Here is a 21,055-nt window from a genome sequence, read left to right on the forward strand (position 1 = left end):
TTCCTCAAGTTCACAATAATTTCTTTTAATTGATAGCTTTGTATTTTGTAAATATATCCCATCGACATATTTTTACATCAAAAAACCAAATCCAATATAAATTTCATAAAAATTTCCAAACATTCTTTTGATTATACAGACCAAATCAAAATTGATTACTAAAAAAAAATACATTCTCTTCAATTAAAAATAATACAACAGTTCTTTTTATTTAATAATAATAATATATATTTTTTAAAATAGTTTCTTTCCTTAAGTTTTATACCAAAACGCTTTTATATGTAAAAAAATAATGACTTCCCAACTCCCAAAAATGAAAAGGGAGATTTAAGATATTAATTATTATATATTTTGAAAGACCAAAATAAATTTTAAATAAATTTACGAACATGAAATATTTAAGGAGTTGGTTATTATAGTACTAGATTATTATAATTGGATTACAATAATTTGTGCTGAAAATGTAGATTATTCTAATTTGAATTATAATAGTACATATTTAAGGTGTGAACTATTTTAGCTTGAGAAGTAAATAATAAACATTGTAGCAAAAAACAATTGATGAAGGTAAAATAGTAAAAACTGTAGTGAATAATAAATATTGTAACAAATAGAGGTTTTGAAATAATATTTAGTGTAGCACATAAGGAAGGTGATTATTATAGTCTTAAAATAATCATTGTTCCAAAAAGTCCCTTAAAAATAAAAAATCATTTTTTCCCACTTACTTTAAAATAAGTGAATTTTGTCTGATGGGATCTAAACTTACAATTTTATGTCAAATAAATTATGTGAATATATATATAAAATCTTTAATAGCTTAAGAATCGATCAAACAAAAAATCCTATTGCTTCTAAAAGTTCAAAGATGGACCAGTTAGACCATTTTCAGAAGGAACTAAATAGACAAGTTTAGTGTGTAATTTGACCTTAGAACAAGTCAAGGCAGACATGTTTTTACTAAATTGTTATTCCACAGAAAATTGTTTTCAAGAACACTGTCAAACAACCTCTAAACCATCCTATTGCAGCCCATAAAAGCTCTCATTATTTGACAAACATAAAAACCACACGGCAACTAAGGCCAGACCAACAACATATACATTACAAAATCACAAAACATAATAATCACCATCTTACAATAAGAAAATTTGAATGGGAAAATGTAGATTTTAAGAGTGCCGTGGTCTGAGATGATCAGTTCTCATTATCTGCTTTCTTCACCACAGTGACTGGACAAGAACCATTGTTCACTACATAGTTGCTTACACTCCCCAATATGGCCCTGTAAAAGTATTGCATACACAACTTTCATCAAATTCAAAACAGCAAAGTTGATTGGTTTCAATTTCCATTCTATTGGAATCAGGAAAGCCAGTTTCTTTAACGAATTTGGTTTCTAGTTATATCTAGATTGGCGTTAAACGTCACCTATTTTCATGAGTCAACTGTCTGACCCATATTATCCAACATGTTACAAAAGTTGTTGGTAACGTATTCGCTAAAGTTTGAAAAGGTAGCCTTTAAGGTATCTAGGAACTATTATGGGAACCATATTTGAAGTGACACTGGAATACACCATTCACAAATCTATGACTGAAAAAAGAAAAGAGCTTCATAATATATTTAAACAGTTATCTAAACATATTTTTACAGTTACAAATGTATGACCATTCAATCTATCTCAATATAAGTTCAAGCGAACAGGACACTATTTTTCATTACAATTCCAAACGTTTCAAATTTTTAGGCTCATTTGATAACTATTTGGGTTTTTTAAATTTTGTTTGTTTTCTCCCAAATTTTTTACAATTTTTAAAATCTTTTTTGGGAATCTTACCAAAATTCCAAAGACGAACAAATTTTTAAAAACTACCTTTTCTTTTTAATTTTCACATTTTGGTTTAGACTTTGATAACATTTATAAAAGTAAACAATAATAAACAAAAACTAATAAGGGTAACTGTGTAAGTAGTAAATGGGGCCTTAGTCAATATAAGCTTAGTTTTAAAAAACTTAGCAAATGAGCGAAGTAAAATGCCCAATTCAGCCCATGATTAAAGAAGTACAATGAAGATCCAGGGACTATTAGATATGTTTTCTACAAAAGTAGTTTCAGAAATTTGGTCTATATATAGAACCATTTTTATCAGTTTTAAGAACTCATCTCATTTCTTCTAAAACACAATAAATTCTGAACACTTGCATTTTCTAACCAAGAACGGCTTTTGTGCATGTTTGGGAGTGATTTCGTGTTAAAAATCATTCCAGAAACACACCTTTAATCACTCAAAATTAATTTAATATTTCATTTTACACTTTTAAATGCAATTTTCATATATTTTTCATTTTGAAGGGTTAAAAACATGATTTGGAGAGATTTTTGAAAATGTTAAAGTGATTTTAACTAGTACAGGCCTTTCACATGGGTGTAAAAGCCAATTCATGAGCAACAGTAAAGAAAACAATATTTTGGAAGAATTAGCCAAACCTTTCTTGTTAATTAAATCAACTAAAAAAAGCTTCTTTAACATCATATCTTATGATTTAAACAACAGAAAGAGAATTCATGTTCTTACCTCTTAAGCTTGCCAAGACCTCTGTTCCCAATAATGAGACAGGTAATAGGAATGTTATCAATTGCTTCACAAATCTTCTCACGAGGATCTCCCCAATAAATTTTAAGCAACACAGTGATCTGTTCCATTACTGAAAGATTCCAATGAGCAACAAAGAAATAAAAACAAAACGATAAACATTTGGAATTGCCTTGAATCCGTTAATTGGCGCTCTACCGTGAACGTAGGTAATAGACTATCAGTGAATCACGTAAATCAATTCTCTTTTGGTTTGCATTTTCCTTTCAACTTTGAAGGTAGATACAAAGAAAGGAAAAATCACCTCCTTCTGAGAGGCCGCCGTCGTCACAATGTCCATAGTTTCAGCATCAGGCTTAACCCCGTACTTCTTCATGGTGTGAGGATCAGAAAACTCAACCAGAGGAATAAGCGCTACGAAACAGTAAACAAACATAAATCGAAAATTACAAACAACCGTAGATCATCATCGAGAAACAGAAAAATCAAACCGAAAACGAAATCAACGCCGAATAATTTCTAAGGAAAAAGGTATTGATGCGATCGCAGAAATGCATGCACATGCGGTGTATATCTCCGATGATCAAAAGAGACAAAGGAAGAGAAATCATACGAGATCCGGTGGTTTGCCAGAGCTGCATCTCGCCGTCTTCATAATCGCCTTCGGGACGAACGGTGATGAGAACTAGGTAATCGCCCTTGCGTATAACGTTGTCGATAGCCCATTTGAGTGCTTTTCTGCTGCAGGGGGAGAAATCCACCGCGACGCCGACTCTCCGTTCACCGTCCATGATTTTTATGGGTTCAGATTTTCAGTGCGTAGGAGCTTGTGGAATGAATGAATGTTGGGAAAGCTTCTTTTTATGAGAGGAATTTTGAAGAAAGGGGCGCAAATTCAGGGGAAGAGACTACCATAAGGATTAACAATTATTGAATGTGAGAGAGAAAAGGCCAAAAAGAAAAAAAAAATGTGAGAGAAAAATGGGGGTTGAGTCGTTGACATTGACGGATACCTAGTTTCTACGAGATGTGATCCTCTGCGGACGGGTCTAGCGACGACCGTGTTCAGCTATTGGCATTTTTTTCTCGGGAAAATTAACCAATTCTACCCGTAAATTTTGGATGTTGTACAGAAAATCAAACTATGAAACTATAGTTATATCTAATCCATTTATATCTTTTTACGAATTAGGATTAAAATATATTCAGTTAGACATAAATGAGCATAATTCAATTGACGAGTTTGAGGTTAGATTTTTCTACCGTATATATTATAAAAAGAATAAAAAAAATTTATTTGAGATTTATAATTGATTTAATAAGTATTTTTATATTATCATAAATCAATTTAGATATTTTTTTAATTAAAATTATCTTTGATGATCGTTAATACTCAATTTATTACTTGTGTGTAGAGTTATAGACACGTGAGATTAACAAAATAGATGATTGTGGATGCATGGATGATTTTCAAAATAAATTATAATTGCGAGGTCAAATTGATTCTTTTATTGAAGTTTAGTATTTAAATGATAAAACTAGGCATCTCACATGATGCTTATCCAAAGAGAACGTAATAGAATGACTAAAGTGATACTTTATCAAAGTTTACCGTTTGAATTGATATAATTATTAATTAATGCAAGATAGAAAAAAGTGATTTTATAAATTCCAACTAAAATATAGATTAGAGGATAAAATATCAAATAATATTTCAAAAATTAATAGATCCATATTTCTCCTTTTTTTAAAAAAAAAATAATTGTGTATGATTAAAATGCTAAGACTATAAATATATTCTAAAGTCTCTTATAGGACATTGGGTTATTGCATGGAAGACATAAAATTAAAAATAATAGATTCCTAGATATACTGAAAACCTAAAAATAAAAATAATTGTTTATTCATAAATTTCAATATTTAGATTCCAGTAATTTTTTTAAAAAAAAATCAGTTTAAAAAAACAAATATGCCAAGTGAAAGTTGGCTGAATCATTCAACAAATTCAGATGATCCCCTTTTTAGATTTTTTTTTTTAAAACCTATAATTTTTAAAAATAGAAAATTCATTAAACTCAGGAATAAAGAGAACGATGAAGAAGAAAAATTAACACTAAGAGGTTATTTAGGGTGCTGAGTTGAGATATGATGTATGGACTTTATATGTTTGTGTTTGAGATAAGAGTTTTTTGGTCTGAATTTATATGTCTGTCTGGGATGCAGAGTTGAGGGGTACATGGTGCAGTATTTTGAATTCTAAATAATCTACTTTTTTATGACTATTTTTGTTTTGAAATATTTTATTAAATAATTCTATCTATTTTTGTGTTAAATAAAATATGGATTACAATTTTTGTTCTTTTAATTTTTAAAGTTTTTCTTTTTTTCTTTCTTTCTTTTTTGGAATAATAAACAACAATTAACATACTACATTTTTTGCAGAAATATAGTCAAATAAAATAAGAAATCAAAGAAAAATCAAAACTTTTTATTCTTAATTTATAATTATCGGACTTTTTGAGATCTCTAACTGGGTCATTACTATTATTCATGCAATTTTTATCGTAAAAATCAATTGACAATATTAATGTAAAATAATAATTTTCTAAATACATAAATAACAAAAATAAGATTTGGTTCGGGGTCCCTAAAAATAACTTTAAACAAAACTAAACATTTAAATGTCAAAAAATCTCCAAACCCGATCGTTCTAAATGAAAATACATTCAATGTCTTTTAAAAACTTGACATTGAGCGAAAGCCTTGGCACCTATTCCCTTATGACACCTTCAACAGATCTCATCGCCATGCGCCTGGTATGATCTTTGTCTTTACCTAAAAAACATAACATAAGGAAGCGTGAGTATGAAATGTGATAGGATAAACAAGCATAAAGCGGAAACAAACAAAATCATTAAGCATTCTAATTACACTTAATTTAAGTTACAAAAGCATGCTAAAAACAATTTTACAAAATATGATTTCATGATAGTATACCTTTGTAGAATTACTTCAAATCCTTGTTGAATTCCGTGAAATTGATCTCCAATACTTTAGTAGACTACCAAGAGAGTCTTCTCTACTATCCTTGGCCTTGGATTGAGTGGTGGAAACTCTCAATTGAGTTGAAATTGAAAGGGTTTGAGAGGGTTTTTGAGAGTAAAAGGATTATGGTAGAAAATTTCACAAATTTTCAATTACATGAACTTCATAAATTTGAATTATGAGGTATTTAACAAGCTGAAACATGCAAGCACTCACACATTCAACTAATTGACACCTTAATTAGTACTAAGTGAGTGAGCAAGGTGTCAAAAAGTGAAAAACTCCACTATCAATATCAAATGTTAGATTTTCCTACTTTCATATTCATTTCTCAAAAATAATTAATCTAAAATTAAATTAAACATAATTTAAAATTAAATTTTCCAAAAAAATTGAATTTCTTAAAAAATGAAATTAATTTTAATTTAATTAATTAAACAAATTTATTTAATTAATTATTAATTTAATATCAAATATTAAATTAATAAAATGCCTAATTTAAACATGAATCCTTATTCATGTAATCAATATCTAAATTAATATTTAAATATTTTAAACTTTCTAAATACGTTTAATTTCGATAAAATAAAACGTTTAATTATATCGAATATAATTATCCAAACCCTAAAATTGAATTTGAACATTTCAAATTTAAAACCCTAATTTCAAATTTTAAACACTTCAAGTTCACTTAATTTTCTAATCCAAGGTGTAATGTTTTACGAGCTAGTAGAGGGACCTTATGGTCCTATAGATTATGAACTTCAACGATTTGAGATTAATCGGTTAAACACTTTAACCCGAGTTAATCAATATTCGTTAACGACCAAGATATACCACTATAGCTCGATGTTTGCACTCTTCTCACTGTAGATATATTTCTATCCACTTGATTTAACCATAATCAGTAAGTCGATCATTCACAGGTCATTCGTATTTACAGTTGGGTCAAAATTACCGTTTTACCCCTATAAATACATCTTGCTTTTTAAGCTCCAAATGATCATCTATTGAACAATTGGTTTATAGTCCAACTAATAAATCATGTCCCTCTCGACCATGAGAAGGCGAGACCTTGTTGTTCAAGATCAGAAATCAGTACTTAAGGGAACAACCTCTCTGCTAACTCTAAAACGGGTAGGAGCCAATTCCATCTTGCAGGACTATGTCCCCAGCTATCTATCCGGTCTTATCCCCAAAATGGGAGCTTGTTGAGCAGTGTTGTGAAACGACTCTCACCTATGTAGATCAAAGGATAATCCCAAACAAACAGGAGTTCATAGTTAACTCATGATTAAGATCGAGTTACCCTAGTTTATCTATTTGAAATAGTCAGTTTTAACAGTAAACGGTTATTATAAAAAAAAAGTGACTATTTCGTAGTCCGGTCTTATGCAAATCTCTTTTGCATAGAATGCCCCTACTCACTGATGCATTGTGAATATGATGAAATTATGGTGTATAATGCGATGGTGGTGTATGCGTTGTGCATGCAAGTTTTCCTAGCAAAATCCAAGTATAAATTCTACTAGGTTGCCTGGTAAGCCCAGGGTCGAACACAGGGACTATGGAGACAATATGCGATGATGATTTCTGATAACTTTGCGGTGATAAATAAAACAATGGGTTTATTGGTATGTTTGTTTAAGGTATAAGATCTATGCGGCGGAATTGAGAAAATAGTTAATAACAACGAAAGTGACAATGAGTATGCGGGGGAACGAAGTGAGAAAGGGTTTAGCTAACACTTCCTAAGATTGCGTTCACGTTATGCGATCATGCTACATACATACAATAGCAAGTCATCTCTCAATGCAAATGCTATATCTTCTAGTTTTATGACGCATGCAATGTATACGATGATGTCTATAGGACTTATGTCTAAGCCTCTACTCTTGTCTATGCGATGATGCATGACACACACATATACAAGGCGACCGCATACTACTATAACCTATTTCTAGGATGCATGCGATGTATGTTATCAAACAGAACTTATCTCTAAGTCTCTATCTATTGCTTATGCGGATCTAATCTTGCTTTCTCAAGTCTAAATTTTAACCTGGCTCTATCAAGTCTAGGTTCTTTCTTTAGACTCTCTCTTGAGTAGCTCTAAAGAGTGCTGGACAGATACATAAGACAAGATGATCGCATAAAATAAAGATCTTAGGTCATGTTAGCTAAGTGCTACTCAACCCATTCGGTAGTTTAGTTACTCATGCGTAATGTAAAGAGAGTGAACAGATGTAGAGATGCCAGTTCCATTCTATAAATGAAATCAAGGTACAGAATGACAATGGAAATAAAGATAGGGAGCCTAGTAGCAATTTCTTGCTTCCCAAGTCTTTTACACTGTTTTTCTCTACTCTGCCCAAATGAATATTCTTTCTTTCGCAAAAGTTGGTCCTTTCTCCGACGCTTCCCGGCATTCTCTCGAGCTGACCAGGAACGATCTTCCGGTGTCTTCTCACTTCACTCACCTCCGTCTTCTAAGTGTAAGAAAACTATGAACAACAGCTTTGGTGAACTCTCTATATGGCTCAGCTGAAAATGGAACTGAACCGAACTCTTTTAACGAAGGTGACCTTCGGTATTTATAGAGATCAAGGTGAAGAAGCTTTTCTCTCAAATGATTGCACTGATGGGATGTCATTAAATCTCTGTATGATGCGTCGATTAATTGTCACCGAAAAGTTGAGTGTACCTGCTACAGTGTGTCGTTAACAACTTGTCAACTAAATTCGGATTCAACCGTCATTAGCTTTCTGTCCCATCGTGATTTATTAAGCTTTCACCTCGATGCGCCGTCTCTATGCAACCACCTTCTTGAGCAGATCTTCGCGAACGCAAACGATCGCATAGCTTTGCGGTTGCAATCTCTTAATGCGCTCGGACGCTGAATTCCTTGGATCGCAATTCTGTCTTGCGCCAATGCATTTTCCTACACAAAATACGTAAATTAGTTGCTTTAATGCGATGGACGTATGCGATCGCAATGTTCTCAACTCAAAGCTTTTGGACACGATTTTACATATTTTTACCATTGCAATCCTTCATTGTTTTATATCTTTGCGTTGTAATAACGTGCATTTCTGCCCGTTATCACTCACATGTCTCCACATGAACGATTTCGGGATCACGTCATTTGTATCGATATAAAAAGTAGATCGTATCCATAGTGTCCCCAAGACAAGGTACCCAATCTCATCCATATACTTAAAGACCTTTTTGGCTATATATTATAACTTGATTCTCTTTTATGTCTCTACATAAAGTTACAATATTCATACTATAGTCATGGATTCTTTATTGGAATTTTATTATATTATGCAATTTCGATAACATTTTTATTGAATAAATGCTTCAATAATATTTTTATTGATAAAAAATATGTTTCCATGATTACGAACTGCGAGTTTTAGGACATTCCCAATAAAATGCTCAATAGGTGACCCACTATTAGGCCTTCTAGGTAACATATTAACCTTTCTGTCTAGGAAACAATGTATATCTTGCAGCATATCAATCGTGGTGAACCCGAAGGGTCACAAATCAGTCGTAAACGTGATCCCGAAGGAACACATATCAGTCATAGGCGTGTATTATGAAGGTACACGTATTGATCATGGTGAGCCCAATGGTCACAATTCAGTCGTAAATATGAACCCGAAGGTACGCATATCAGTCATAAGTATGCTCCTGAAGGATCACATATCAGTCATAGGTGTGAACCTGAAGGAACACATAACAGTCATCGGTGTGAACCCGAAGGAACACATATCAGTCGTAGAAGTGCACAGCCTGATAAGAAAGCCAACAGTCACCATCAATTCAAGCATCCATCAGTCAATCATTAAACCTCACAATAACATATATTCACATTAACCTAGTCATCATATTCAGTGTGCAGAATATAAACATAGGATCCTGTTATTTTCACAGCAACGTAACTTAAGAATTACCAGATCGCCCATAGTCAATACAAAATCAAAGCGTAGCAAACCATTCCATGAAATTCTATATAGATGCACAATCTTATCATCATCAGTTTGTAAACATTGTATGAACAAACTCTTTATGTGATTAATAAAATATTTGATATTTTATTCACTTTATCTATAAAATATGTGATATTTTAATTGCATTAACCCCAAACCAATAAACTAAACATCCAAGGTTATCATCATAACTTAAACATGTATGTGGAGATATACAGGTGAATCGTGTTTAAGTGATAACCTAAATGGTCTATAGTAGATGGATAAGGTCGGTACCTTATCGTGGTGACATTACGAGTATGGCCCGTTTTGTAGGTGTTACAATTGTTGTAAAGTACTACAAATGATTTGATCCTGATCATTCATGTATTAGACATGCGAGCGGGGATATTCTATACAAGAGAGTTTGTATAAGATCGAACCACAAAATGTTTAGTCTCATTATATAACACCGTTCATAATAGAAACTTACATTTCACCAGGATAACCATAGGTAACATGCCCTGAATTCTGAGTGAGTTGTGAACTTCTGCCTATGAGGGCGGTCCTTTGATTTGTATGGGTGAAAGTGGCCAGATCGCCGATCAACAAGCCAACCATTTTGGGGATTCATCTGATTGAGGAGTTAGGAACATAGCTACATAAGATGGAATTCACTCATACATCAAAACCAATTATATCACATATAATTGTACCAGCTTAATTATATCATATATAATCAAACTCCCTCTTGTCAATTTGAAGACCCAAAAACTGATTCTCAACTTGAATCCATTGAGCTACCAAGGGGACCTTATGGACCTATAGTTTGAAGCTCCAACGGTACATCTAAACTCTTTAGTCACGAGATCTACCATCCGTTAATTGTCGGACACTCCACTAAAGATCGACAGCTACACTCTTCGCACAACAGATATATTTCTATGTCTATATAACCAATCAACAGTGCGATAACCCTTCACAAATCGCTCGTAAGTAAAACTGGGCCAATTTACCGTTTTGCCTCTGTAGTTACATCTAACTTCTTAAGTACCACTAATTCTTCTAATGAACAATAAATCATAGTCCTACTATGATTGGGTCCTTTCTTCCAAAGAGAATATGTGGTCACTATGTTCAAGACCCGGAATCATCCCTTAAGGAAACAATCTATCTACTTACCCCTACTTTGGGGAATGAGTGAATTTCATCTTGTGTAACTGAGTTCCCAACTCCCCAATCAAACAAATCCCCAAAAAGGTAGGCTTGTTGAGTTGGCAATCTGGCCACTCTCACCCATACTAATCAAAGGATCGCCCTCATAGGCAGGAGTTCCCAAAACACTCAGGATTAAGGTCATGTCACCTATGGTCGTTTTAGTGAAATATAAGTCTCAATTATCAACAACGTTATATAAAGAGACTAATCATCTCGTGGTCTGGTGTTATACAAACTCTTTGTATAAGACACCCCTACTCGCATGTCTCCACATGAATGGTCAGGATTAGATCATCTGTAGGAGTTTACAACACTTGTAAACATCTACAAAGTGGACCATATCCGTAGTATCATCAGAATAAGGTATTCCTCATTTGTCCTTATACTACAGACCATTTAGGTTATTACTTAAGGCATGATCCACTTATATGTCTCGCATACATGCTTAAGTTTACATAAAATAACTACGTATCTTAGTTTATTGGATACAAGTAACATTTATTTTATTAAATAACAACGTGTACAAACTGTTTACAAACTACAAGATTCCGGGAGAATTAGGACACCAATCCCAATACATTAATCATCTCACATTTTAATATAACAATTATATTAAATATATAAAATCCTAAATCATGCATATGATATATTATAATATATTACAACATACTTTCAATGCATGATACATGCTTCCTATGGTGCGATTTTAAATCTACATGACATACTTTATGCACATACAATATTTAATTTAATTAAACATACATTCATAATGCATAAATAATTAAACACAAACTAAAATAGACTGGTTTTGGCATTCTAAGCATGCAAGCAAACTAATTATTACATTAATAATTGAAAAAAAAAATCCAAAAGCCTCTGGACCGCTTGAACCGGACCTCCAAGATCTAAACCGGTCAAATCGGTTCAGTTGAACCACTGAACGTTTGGTGCGCATGCGATAGGGCTGGGATTAGCAATGTTGCAACGCCGATAACACCTTCGTTTCTGGGCTGGCTGAAGAACAGCGTTGTAACACTATGAAGGTAGCACTGCAACGCTGTCTGACAGAAGCTTCAATTTTGAAATTTTGTAGTTGAGCATGTTTCAAATTTTCTTCAATTACAAGCTAATTGCAACTCTATTGATTCTAATAAATTTATAGGCTCTTACTCACACATTAAGACCCATAAACAAAGAGCCAATTGCAACAATTATTTGTAATTTAAGGGAAATTTAAATGCCAAATCCAAAAAACATCCGTTTCAGCAACCATTTCATGCAACTCGTGAAAAACTCCTACCATAGTTGTAGGATCTAAAGGCAACACTAGAGGGGGTGAATAGAGTTGACTACCAATTTTTTTTTTTTTAAAAAAAATAATTTTATCTTCAAACAATGCTCAATAAATTTAACCCATTAATTTGATTAAAGAAAATTTATGCAAGACAAAATTTAAATCATGCAAGCTATGATGACTTCAAATTTAAAGACAATTTAATCAAGGATAAATTTAAATAACACACTAAAAATTAAATCATGCAATTTGGAAAGATTAAAAAAAAAAAACTAAGACAAGAAGCAAAAAATTTGAAAATAAGAAATAAAAGAGAGAGAGAGGAAGAGAAAACACCGAGAATTATAGTGGTTCGGCAAATTGCCTACTCCACACTCCAAGACTCCTTCTTGGATATTTCACTTAGTGATCCGCTTGCAGGTGAGGACCAAACCGACACATGACCCATCTTTTCCCTAGGCTAAAGAGAAACCCAAGATCCTTTTTATTGGTTCAGGATCAAACCAATTTCTTTTTCTCACAACCCAAGGTGTACCCACACCTTAATACAATTCCCAAAAATTAAAAGAAAACCTCACAATATTACCTCTTGAAGGCTAAATACACAAGTTGAGCACTCAAAAAAATACTCACAAAACTAACTCTAGGCCAATTTAGGAGCAAGAAGGACAAGAATTTGAGAGTAGAGAGAATTGAGAGCTTAAGACTTGATAGCTTTTGGTGTGTCAATGAGTAAAATCAAGTCGAATTTATAGGCGAAGGGGATAAATTTTGGCCATTGGATATGATTGCAAATGAAGGGTGGAGATTGAATAAAAATAGAAAAGGAAAGGATTTGAAAATGAATTTTCAAAGATTGGAATTATTGAGATTTGGAGAATAAAAAGGATTTGAAAGATGAAAAATTAGGAAGGAAATCAAATTTGAAAAGGTTGAAATTTGGTGAGAATTTGGAGAAAATTGGATCAGAAAATTAAAGAAAAATAAGAAAATAAAAATGAAAATAAAAAATAGCCGGATGATATGAGCACCACGCGCACAGGGGAAAAGATTGAGTGTCACGCGCTACATTCTGTGAAGAAACCACAGGCACGTGCGGCGCATGCGCGCGTCTGCGTGTGAAGCTGGGTGACACCACTTGTCATTATCTCATTCGTCCACAATCGTCACGTCATTGGCACATCATGTGCCACGTCAGCAAAATGATCGGTTGGAGCGTCACGTCAGCTACCACGTCATCAATATTGATCGTTTGTGTGCCACATCAGTCGCTACGTCGGATGCCACGTCAGCAAGGTGCCACGTGTCACTGCCACATTGGATTTCCTCTCCAATCTTCTTTTGCTTATAACTTTCTCGTTTGAACTCCGATTTGAGCGATTCAAATTGCGTTAGAATCGTCTTTCCGAGCTCTACAAGATAGTGACTCTAAAACATTGAAAATATTAGTACAAAAAATCTGAGTTTGTTATAATCAAAATACTTGGTTTGATTGAAGCCCTAAAGCTAACAATACTAAAATTAACGCAAATCGAGGGCTTAAAACATGCTCTGATACCAATTGATGGAGAAATGAAAGCAGTTAAGGATCTAAGCACTCCAACTACATCAATTCTAGTTAATTAGCATGCATATTCATAGTTTTAATGTATTAAGGTTGCAAACCTTTGATGATTCTCCCAAATTGATTAGATTCACCATGGAATTCTTTTTCAATCATTGTAGTAGACCACTACAAGTATTTTCTGTACTAATCTCAGACCTTAGATTAAAGTGTGGTCTTCAAATTGAGGGGGAATTTGAAGTGATTTTGAGAGTTGAGCTAGAGAGGAAAACCTGAATTTTCTTTTCTTTGATTTTTAGTTTGCTTAGTCATTCAATCTGATCTAAAAATTCAATATATCAAAGAAGATCATGCAGTTGAGATTAAACATGAAGTAGCCACTTCATATTCCATTCAACTTAGTGGCTTGAGGTGTTATTCAAAGTGGAATAAGTGTGATTATCCCACTTTCATAAACTTCCAATTTCTCAATTCAAAATTGAATTATTTGAAAAATGTAAAAATTCAAATTCAAATTGAAATTGAAATTAAATAAATATCATAAATCTAATTTTATAATTATAAATTTACTAAATCCAAAAAAAACAATTAATCCAATTTTGAATTATATAAATTCAAAAATTAATGATTAATAAATTGAAAATTAATTAAACTAATTTAATATCAAATATCAAATTAATAAAACAGCTCATTAAATATTTAAATCAGATTTAAATATTGTCAACTCTCTAAAATCGTAATGTTTAATTTGATAATTAAACATCAATTATATCAAATATAATAATCCAAACTCTAAATCGAGTTTGAACATTTCAAATTCTCTCAATACGCTATTCTAAAGTTTAATCCTTTTACGAGCTAGTAGATAAACCTAATGGACTTACAGATCATGAGCTCCAACGATTTGAGGTTAATTGACTAAACTCTTTAAACTGAATTAATCAATATTCGTTAACTACCGAAACATACCACTATAGATCAGTAGTTGCACACTCCTCACTGTAGATATATTTATGTCCACTTGATTTAACCATAATCAGTAAGTCAATCCTTCACAGGTCGTTCGTATTTACAACTAGGTCAAAAATTACCGTTTACCCTTATAATACATCTTACTCCTTAAGTTTCCACTGATCCTCTGATGAACAATTGGTTTATTGTTCTACCAATAAATCGAATTCCTCTCAGCCATTAGAGAGCGGGACCTCTATGTTCAAGACCAAGAGTCAGAACTTAAGGAAACAACCTATCTATTAACCCTAAAATGGGTAGGAATGAATTTTCTCTTACAGAACTATATCCCCAGCTATCTATCGGTCTTACCCCTAAAGTGAGAGGCTTATTGAGTGGTGATGTTAAACCACTCTCACCTATGCAGATTAACGAATAATCCTGAATAAACAGGAGTTCATAGTTAGCTTAGGATTGAATCAAGTTACCTTAGGTCATCTAATTAAAATAGATAGTTTTAACAGTTAACGGTTGTTATAAAGAAAAAGTGACTATTACGTGGTCTAGACTTATGCAAACATCTTTTGCATAGGATGCCCCCACTCACATGTCTTCACACGAGCGACTTTGAGATCACATCATCTGTATCCATATACTTATAGACCTTTTGGCTATATACTAAAAGCTTATCCTCTTTTATATCTCTACATTAAATTTAAATATTCATGTTATAGCCATGAGTTAGTTTATTGAATTTAGTAATGAATGCAATTCAATAACATCTTTATTGAAAGAAATCTCAATAATATATTTATTGTGAATAGAACATATTTAAAGTTTACAAATGGTGAGTTTTGGGATATTTTCAATAATATTTATATTGATTTTGTTAAATTAATATTGATTAATTAAGTACCTAACTATATTTAAAAATGAAATTATAAATAAAATGAAAATTTGATGGAGAACTGAAAAGAGAAAACTCACAATTTTAAAATGACCTTGTATGATGTCTAAAAAAAACTTATTCTCAATAAAGCATTGAAAACTGCAAATATATGGTTTTATATGTGTGTATCAATTTCCTTGCAGAAAATCTCCGACCAAACAATTCCTAAAAGATTTCAAATACTTAAAGACAATCAAACGGTTGTGGTTTGGTTTGAGTGAGAGGAGAGCCGGTTGATGAAGTGATGTGAGAAGTATGATCGTGATAATCGAAATCCAACGGTGGATGATTAGTTTGGTATCTGAAGCTGTGATGTAGCGTAGTATTATTTCCATCAATAATGCAATAATAGTCATAAGTGGAGAGTGACAAGGCCCAGGGGGATGTGATGGCCAATCAGTGGACTTTCTATAATATCCTATATTTGGTCAATAAAACATTATCATCCCTAAATTTTATGTAATTATTACAATAAGCTCAAGTTTTACCATTTTCAAAATTTTAATTTAAAAGATTTTAAAAGAAACAGAGTGTTTGGTAACCACTTAAAATAACTTCTCATATGTATTTTAATAAGTTTTTATAAAAATATTTAAATAAAAACGAATTTTTAAAAAAATATTTTTTCTCAAGTCAATCCAAATGGACCCTTAATTTTTTATTTTTCATTGATAACTATTTAAAGTATGTGTTTATACATGTATATATATAATTTGGTCCTTAAAGTCAACATTTAGACCATAGAATTTTGAAAATTATAATTTAAACTCTACGGTTCGATAAAAATTCACAAACTCTCACAAATTATCCTTACAACATCAACTAGTTATGAGACTTTTATCAAACCATAATAACTAAATTCGATTTTTTTTTAAAACCATATAATTAAATTTACGATTTAACCTAACTTTAGTATGCAATGCAACAATTTTGTCGTGCATTTTAAAATTTGTAATGACTTGGATTATAAAGTTCTAAATGATTGTTGAGAAATTAATTAGGGACCACTTGTATTCATAACTACAATAACTTATTAAATATAGAATTAAAATCTACACTTAATTTTGATGAACATCTATAAAGTAGAGACTAAGTTGTTACAAACTTTTAAAATATGCTACCTAGATTATTACATCTTAACGTTCATGCCTAAATTATTACAAATTTTAAAGTACACGGACTATATTGTTACAAAATAACATTCATATACTAATTTGTTACTTTTATAAAAATTTAGGGGGAAAATATTTTTTAAATTATATCTTACTTTCTAATCAGGTTAAATTACACGTTTAACACTTGAACATTTGAAGTTGTATCTATTTAATTTTAAACATTAAATACGTCTAATAAGCCTTTAAATTTTTAAGTATGTCGACATACAAAAGGTGAAAGGAAGTGAACTATAGTAGTAGCATACAAAAATACAAAGGAGTAAATATTCTATTGGAAGAATGGAATAAACCACCATATACATTATAATCACATCATTTAAAAATTTCAATTCGTTAACCATCTCTTTAAATTCACACGATTATTGTAATTAAGCTCTTAAAAATTGCAATTTATAAAACCACAATACACTCGGAGTAGGGTTATTTCCATCAAACTTAAGTTCAAATGGTAAAAATTTCATAGATTTTGATATTTATTCGATCTCTCGAGGTCTGACATTCAAACTTATACTACCTTACTAAACAAAAGGTTTAAATACTATTTCGATATTTGTACTTTTAGTTTTGGATCATTTGAGTCATTATAATTTCAAAATGTTCATTTTGGTCTTTATACTTTTAAATTTAGTTCATTTTGGTCATTGTACTTTCAAAATGTGATTACTTTGATCCATTCATTTTCATTTTTACTTTATTTTTAGGAAATAAAAATGGTTACTTCTTAAAAGTTTAATGACCAAAATGAACTAAAATTAAAAGTACAAACATCAAAATGAACATGTTGGAAATACAAGAACAAAAATGAGCGAAAGTTAAAAGTATAGAGACTAAAATAAATATTTTAAACGTAGAAGAACCAAAATAAATAAAAGTTAAAAGTACATACACTAAAATAGTATTTAAATAAAAAAAAAAAAGAGAAAAGAAAAGAAAAGAAAACTTTCCATATAGTTCAAAAATGTATTTTGCAATAGTGAAGGGCTTAACCGTAAAATTCAGTAAATTTAGGGACTTATCACCAAAATGAAAGTTGTTTGATATGATCATAAAACCGTATAGCTAAAACTTAAAAGGTGCACTCCATGACTCATTTGTAACGGCGCTGAAGTAATGAAATTGCAGAGAAGAAGGCTGCGACGAAGATCACAACCACCACCCAAACGGCGGCGACGCCGATGGCTACTGGATTCCTTCTCAGCCCCCGCCACTGTGTGAGGCATCGGTCCGGCTTCTCGTTTAATTTCTGAACAATGCCAGCAAAGTACGTTCCCGATAAGCTCTCCTTCTCCTCGCGCATCCATTTTAGATTCTGAATAATCTGCTCCTCGTCGTCCTCCAGATCGATCAGGATTTTCCTTCTACAGAGTATCTTCACGTCTTCGTCGGACTGGAGAAGGTGGCTCATGAAATTGATATACGATTTCACTTGCAGATCGCTTCCGAATTGACGGATTTCATACGCGGCGAGATTCCTCAGAATCGCCTCCGTCTGCTGGTACACTCTGAGAGGCGGAATTTCGAGGACTCCTTTCTGAAATTTGATGTCCAATAGGCTCTTTGGAGATCTGGCGTTCTTGAATTTGATTCCGGCAGTTTTAAGCTTCGACGCACTAGGTAATTCTCTCGACTTCGATTTATCGTTCGTCTCCATTCGAGGATAGGTAGAGAGGAAACAAGAGTGCACCATTTCGAGTAGATGATCTGCTTCCACCATGAAATTGTCATAGACAAATTTCCGATCTCCAGCAACCATAGTTTTGAAGAATCGGAAGGTTAGGTCATTGAGAGACATATTTTCCTCGAGCGGATCTTGCACATTTTCATAAACTTCATCGAGAAGGAAGTATGGAATCTGATTTTCAAGCAACATCAAATCGCATCTCAAATCGAAAAGCAAACCAGGAGTATTGAAAACAGGATCATTCCAGCGCCTGAACCTCTTTTTCGAGTATCGCAAAAGCAACTCGAGAATGAAGCAGCAATCAAGCAACATCATCTGCGAAAACTTATCACTATCCAAATCATAAAACTCTCCCTCATAGCATTTTCTCAATCGGCTCTCTGATTTTACAACGAGTTCAATAAGATCGTCTAAAGTGAGAGACGGATTGTGCTTCAAGAAAGTGGACAAGTAGCGCCACTTGAGATTTTCCATGGGTTCGAGATGTGGAGCGCCATGGTGGAAAGGGCCGATTGAGACTTTGGCGGGGACGAAGACGTTTTTGTCTTCGATACTGATATCGTTTGGAGCTCTGAAGATGGTAATGGATGAACAGAAGGCTTCCAATTTTCCTTCAACGGAAGATAGGAGAGATTCTTCTTGAGAGCTTCCTTGTGCAATCGCCGAAATATCAATCGAATGAGAAAATGGCTTTGATGATTCCATCTTTCCGGCGACGGCCAGAGATTATACAGAGGCTCTTTACTTCAGGGACAGAGGTAAGGTAATTGGTAAAATATTGTTCTTTAAGGATCTAATTCATCAAAAATAATTATGAGAATAAGAAAAGAACAATAGTCTCATTAAGAAAATGAATAGTAATAAAAACAATAATAATGAATGAACCTATGCACGTAGATCGAGATTTTAAGTATGAAAAATCATAAAAACAAAAAGGGAAAGCATCGACCAAAAAGTCTATGTTAAAATGTTTATTAATGATAATTACATCAGTGAAACTAACATTTTTGAAACTATCGAAATTAAGATGAAGAAAACTTTGTATCAAAATCTTAAAAATTCTTAAATATTAGTTTCAATTTTAGTTTAAAACAGAACTTTTTCCCAAAAAAAAGACCGCAATGATTTTGATGTTTTAAGTGAGTGTGTTTAACCCTTACTCAAAATTTCGTTAGGTTTCAAATTTTGGTAAAGGAGGAATTTCCATTTTCTCCAATTTCTTGAAATTTCGAAATTTCTATGATATTTTGATATTTTTATCTGAATTTCGAATTTTCATTTTTTGTATGTTAGTTCAAGAAAAGTTTTTCCTCTTTTACAGTGTAAAATCTTTATTTTCAAGAAACCATGTATTTTCATTCAAATATTTTTCATTGAATTTTTCTATCATTTCACTTCAAATTAAAATGTACTGATTTTTTATTTTTTTTTTTTTGTATCCACTCTATTTTATAACATATAATTTACAATTATTTTATATTCAAATATTTTAAAATTATTTTTCATCATTTTTGTTCTCACATCAAATTTACACAAATATTTTATAATATACATCTAAATGTTGTCTTATTTTATAGAAATGATTATTAAAAATAGTCAATTATAGTCTAATTCAGCAACAATTAAAGCTTCATTAACTAATTATAACAATTTCCATCAATTACCATCAATTTCAATAAAGTTTTCCGAAATTTCCATTGATATTGATATTTCCATAAAATTAGGACTTCAATATTTCCATGTACATCGACATTTTGAACTTTGGTTTACACATTAAATAAATAAAATTTTGTGAGGAATAATATAAGTTTATGACAAATATCTTTGGTTAAATTATAAAAATGACCTTTAACTTTGTACTTCTACTTGATGTCAAAAATACCTTGAATTTCAAAAGTAATACTTGTTAGTTTTCGAAAAGAGTTAAAAAAAAAAAAAAACTCTTATAATTTGGATGTAAATCATCAGTATTTTATTTTAAAAATGTCTTAAACTTTCAAACGTTTAAAAATTACCCTTAAACTTAAAAAAGAATGTTAAAAAACATCCTTACTATTAATATACAAACAAGTACCTCGATGTAAAAATACCTAGATTTTATGCTAACATAGAGTTTTAGTTTATATTTTATTGTGAGAAAATTGGTACAAGAATTGGACAAATTGAAGAAAAATGAGAGTATATATGGAACAAAAATATCTATATAGTCTGTTTTAAAATTGGTTCTCTTCAAATTCCGGAAAACATCAACTAAATTGATCATCATACTGATGGCAGAAGCATTTTTTAAACTTTTCTTTTTGTAAGTTAAGAGTAAGAATGCAACTTTTAAAAATTTAGGGATATCTTTTAAACAAATAATAACCGCATGTTTCCAAATACTAACAATTAAAAGTATTTTTAGATTTTTTTTTTAAAGATTAAGAGTATTTTTTTAGACTTTTGGAAGTTCATGATATCTTTAAAATAAAAATTTCCATCCAAAATTAATGGTAAAAGTATTTGTCAACTTTTATAGAAAACAAAAAGGTATTTTTGAAATATAAAATTCTAAGAGTATTTTTTGACACAATACAAAGTCTAAAAATATTTTGTATGGTTCAG

At 31.7% G+C, this 21,055-nt stretch overlaps 2 protein-coding genes across 2 annotated transcripts; both read right to left on the reverse strand.

Annotated features, from left to right (window-relative positions):
• Window positions 1-911: 911 nt before the first annotated feature.
• Window positions 912-3,425, reverse strand: LOC120079269 (Adenine nucleotide alpha hydrolases-like superfamily protein). Its single transcript, XM_039033445.2, has 4 exons — window positions 3,211-3,425; window positions 2,902-3,011; window positions 2,580-2,698; window positions 912-1,285 (listed from the first exon to the last, which is right to left on the reverse strand). The coding sequence occupies exons 1-4, from the start codon at window positions 3,386-3,388 to the stop codon at window positions 1,198-1,200; spliced, it is 495 nt and encodes a 164-aa protein (XP_038889373.1). The 5' UTR covers window positions 3,389-3,425; the 3' UTR covers window positions 912-1,197.
• Window positions 3,426-17,695: 14,270 nt separating this feature from the next.
• Window positions 17,696-19,156, reverse strand: LOC120072587 (UPF0481 protein At3g47200-like). The gene has a single exon (XM_039024987.2). The coding sequence runs from the start codon at window positions 19,154-19,156 to the stop codon at window positions 17,858-17,860; it is 1,299 nt and encodes a 432-aa protein (XP_038880915.1). The 3' UTR covers window positions 17,696-17,857.
• Window positions 19,157-21,055: the final 1,899 nt, after the last annotated feature.

The sequence above is a fragment of the Benincasa hispida genome, chromosome 1 (assembly GCF_027475165.1).
Source record: "Benincasa hispida cultivar pf3 chromosome 1, pf3_genome.v1.1, whole genome shotgun sequence".
NCBI classification, from domain to species: Eukaryota; Viridiplantae; Streptophyta; class Magnoliopsida; order Cucurbitales; family Cucurbitaceae; genus Benincasa; species Benincasa hispida.

Bases quoted from the DNA above. Each gene is read 5' to 3' on its own strand.
- LOC120079269 (XM_039033445.2), bottom strand. From the start codon at position 3,388: ATGGACGGTGAACGGAGAGTCGGCGTCGCGGTGGATTTCTCCCCCTGC. The intron at 2,699-2,901 runs GTGATTTTTCCT...GTAATGGAACAG, and splicing joins CGGCGGCCTCTCAGAAGGAG to ATCACTGTGTTGCTTAAAAT. The intron at 1,286-2,579 runs GTAAGAACATGA...ATACTTTTACAG, and splicing joins GGTCTTGGCAAGCTTAAGAG to GGCCATATTGGGGAGTGTAA.
- LOC120072587 (XM_039024987.2), bottom strand. From the start codon at position 19,156: ATGGAATCATCAAAGCCATTTTCTCATTCGATTGATATTTCGGCGATT.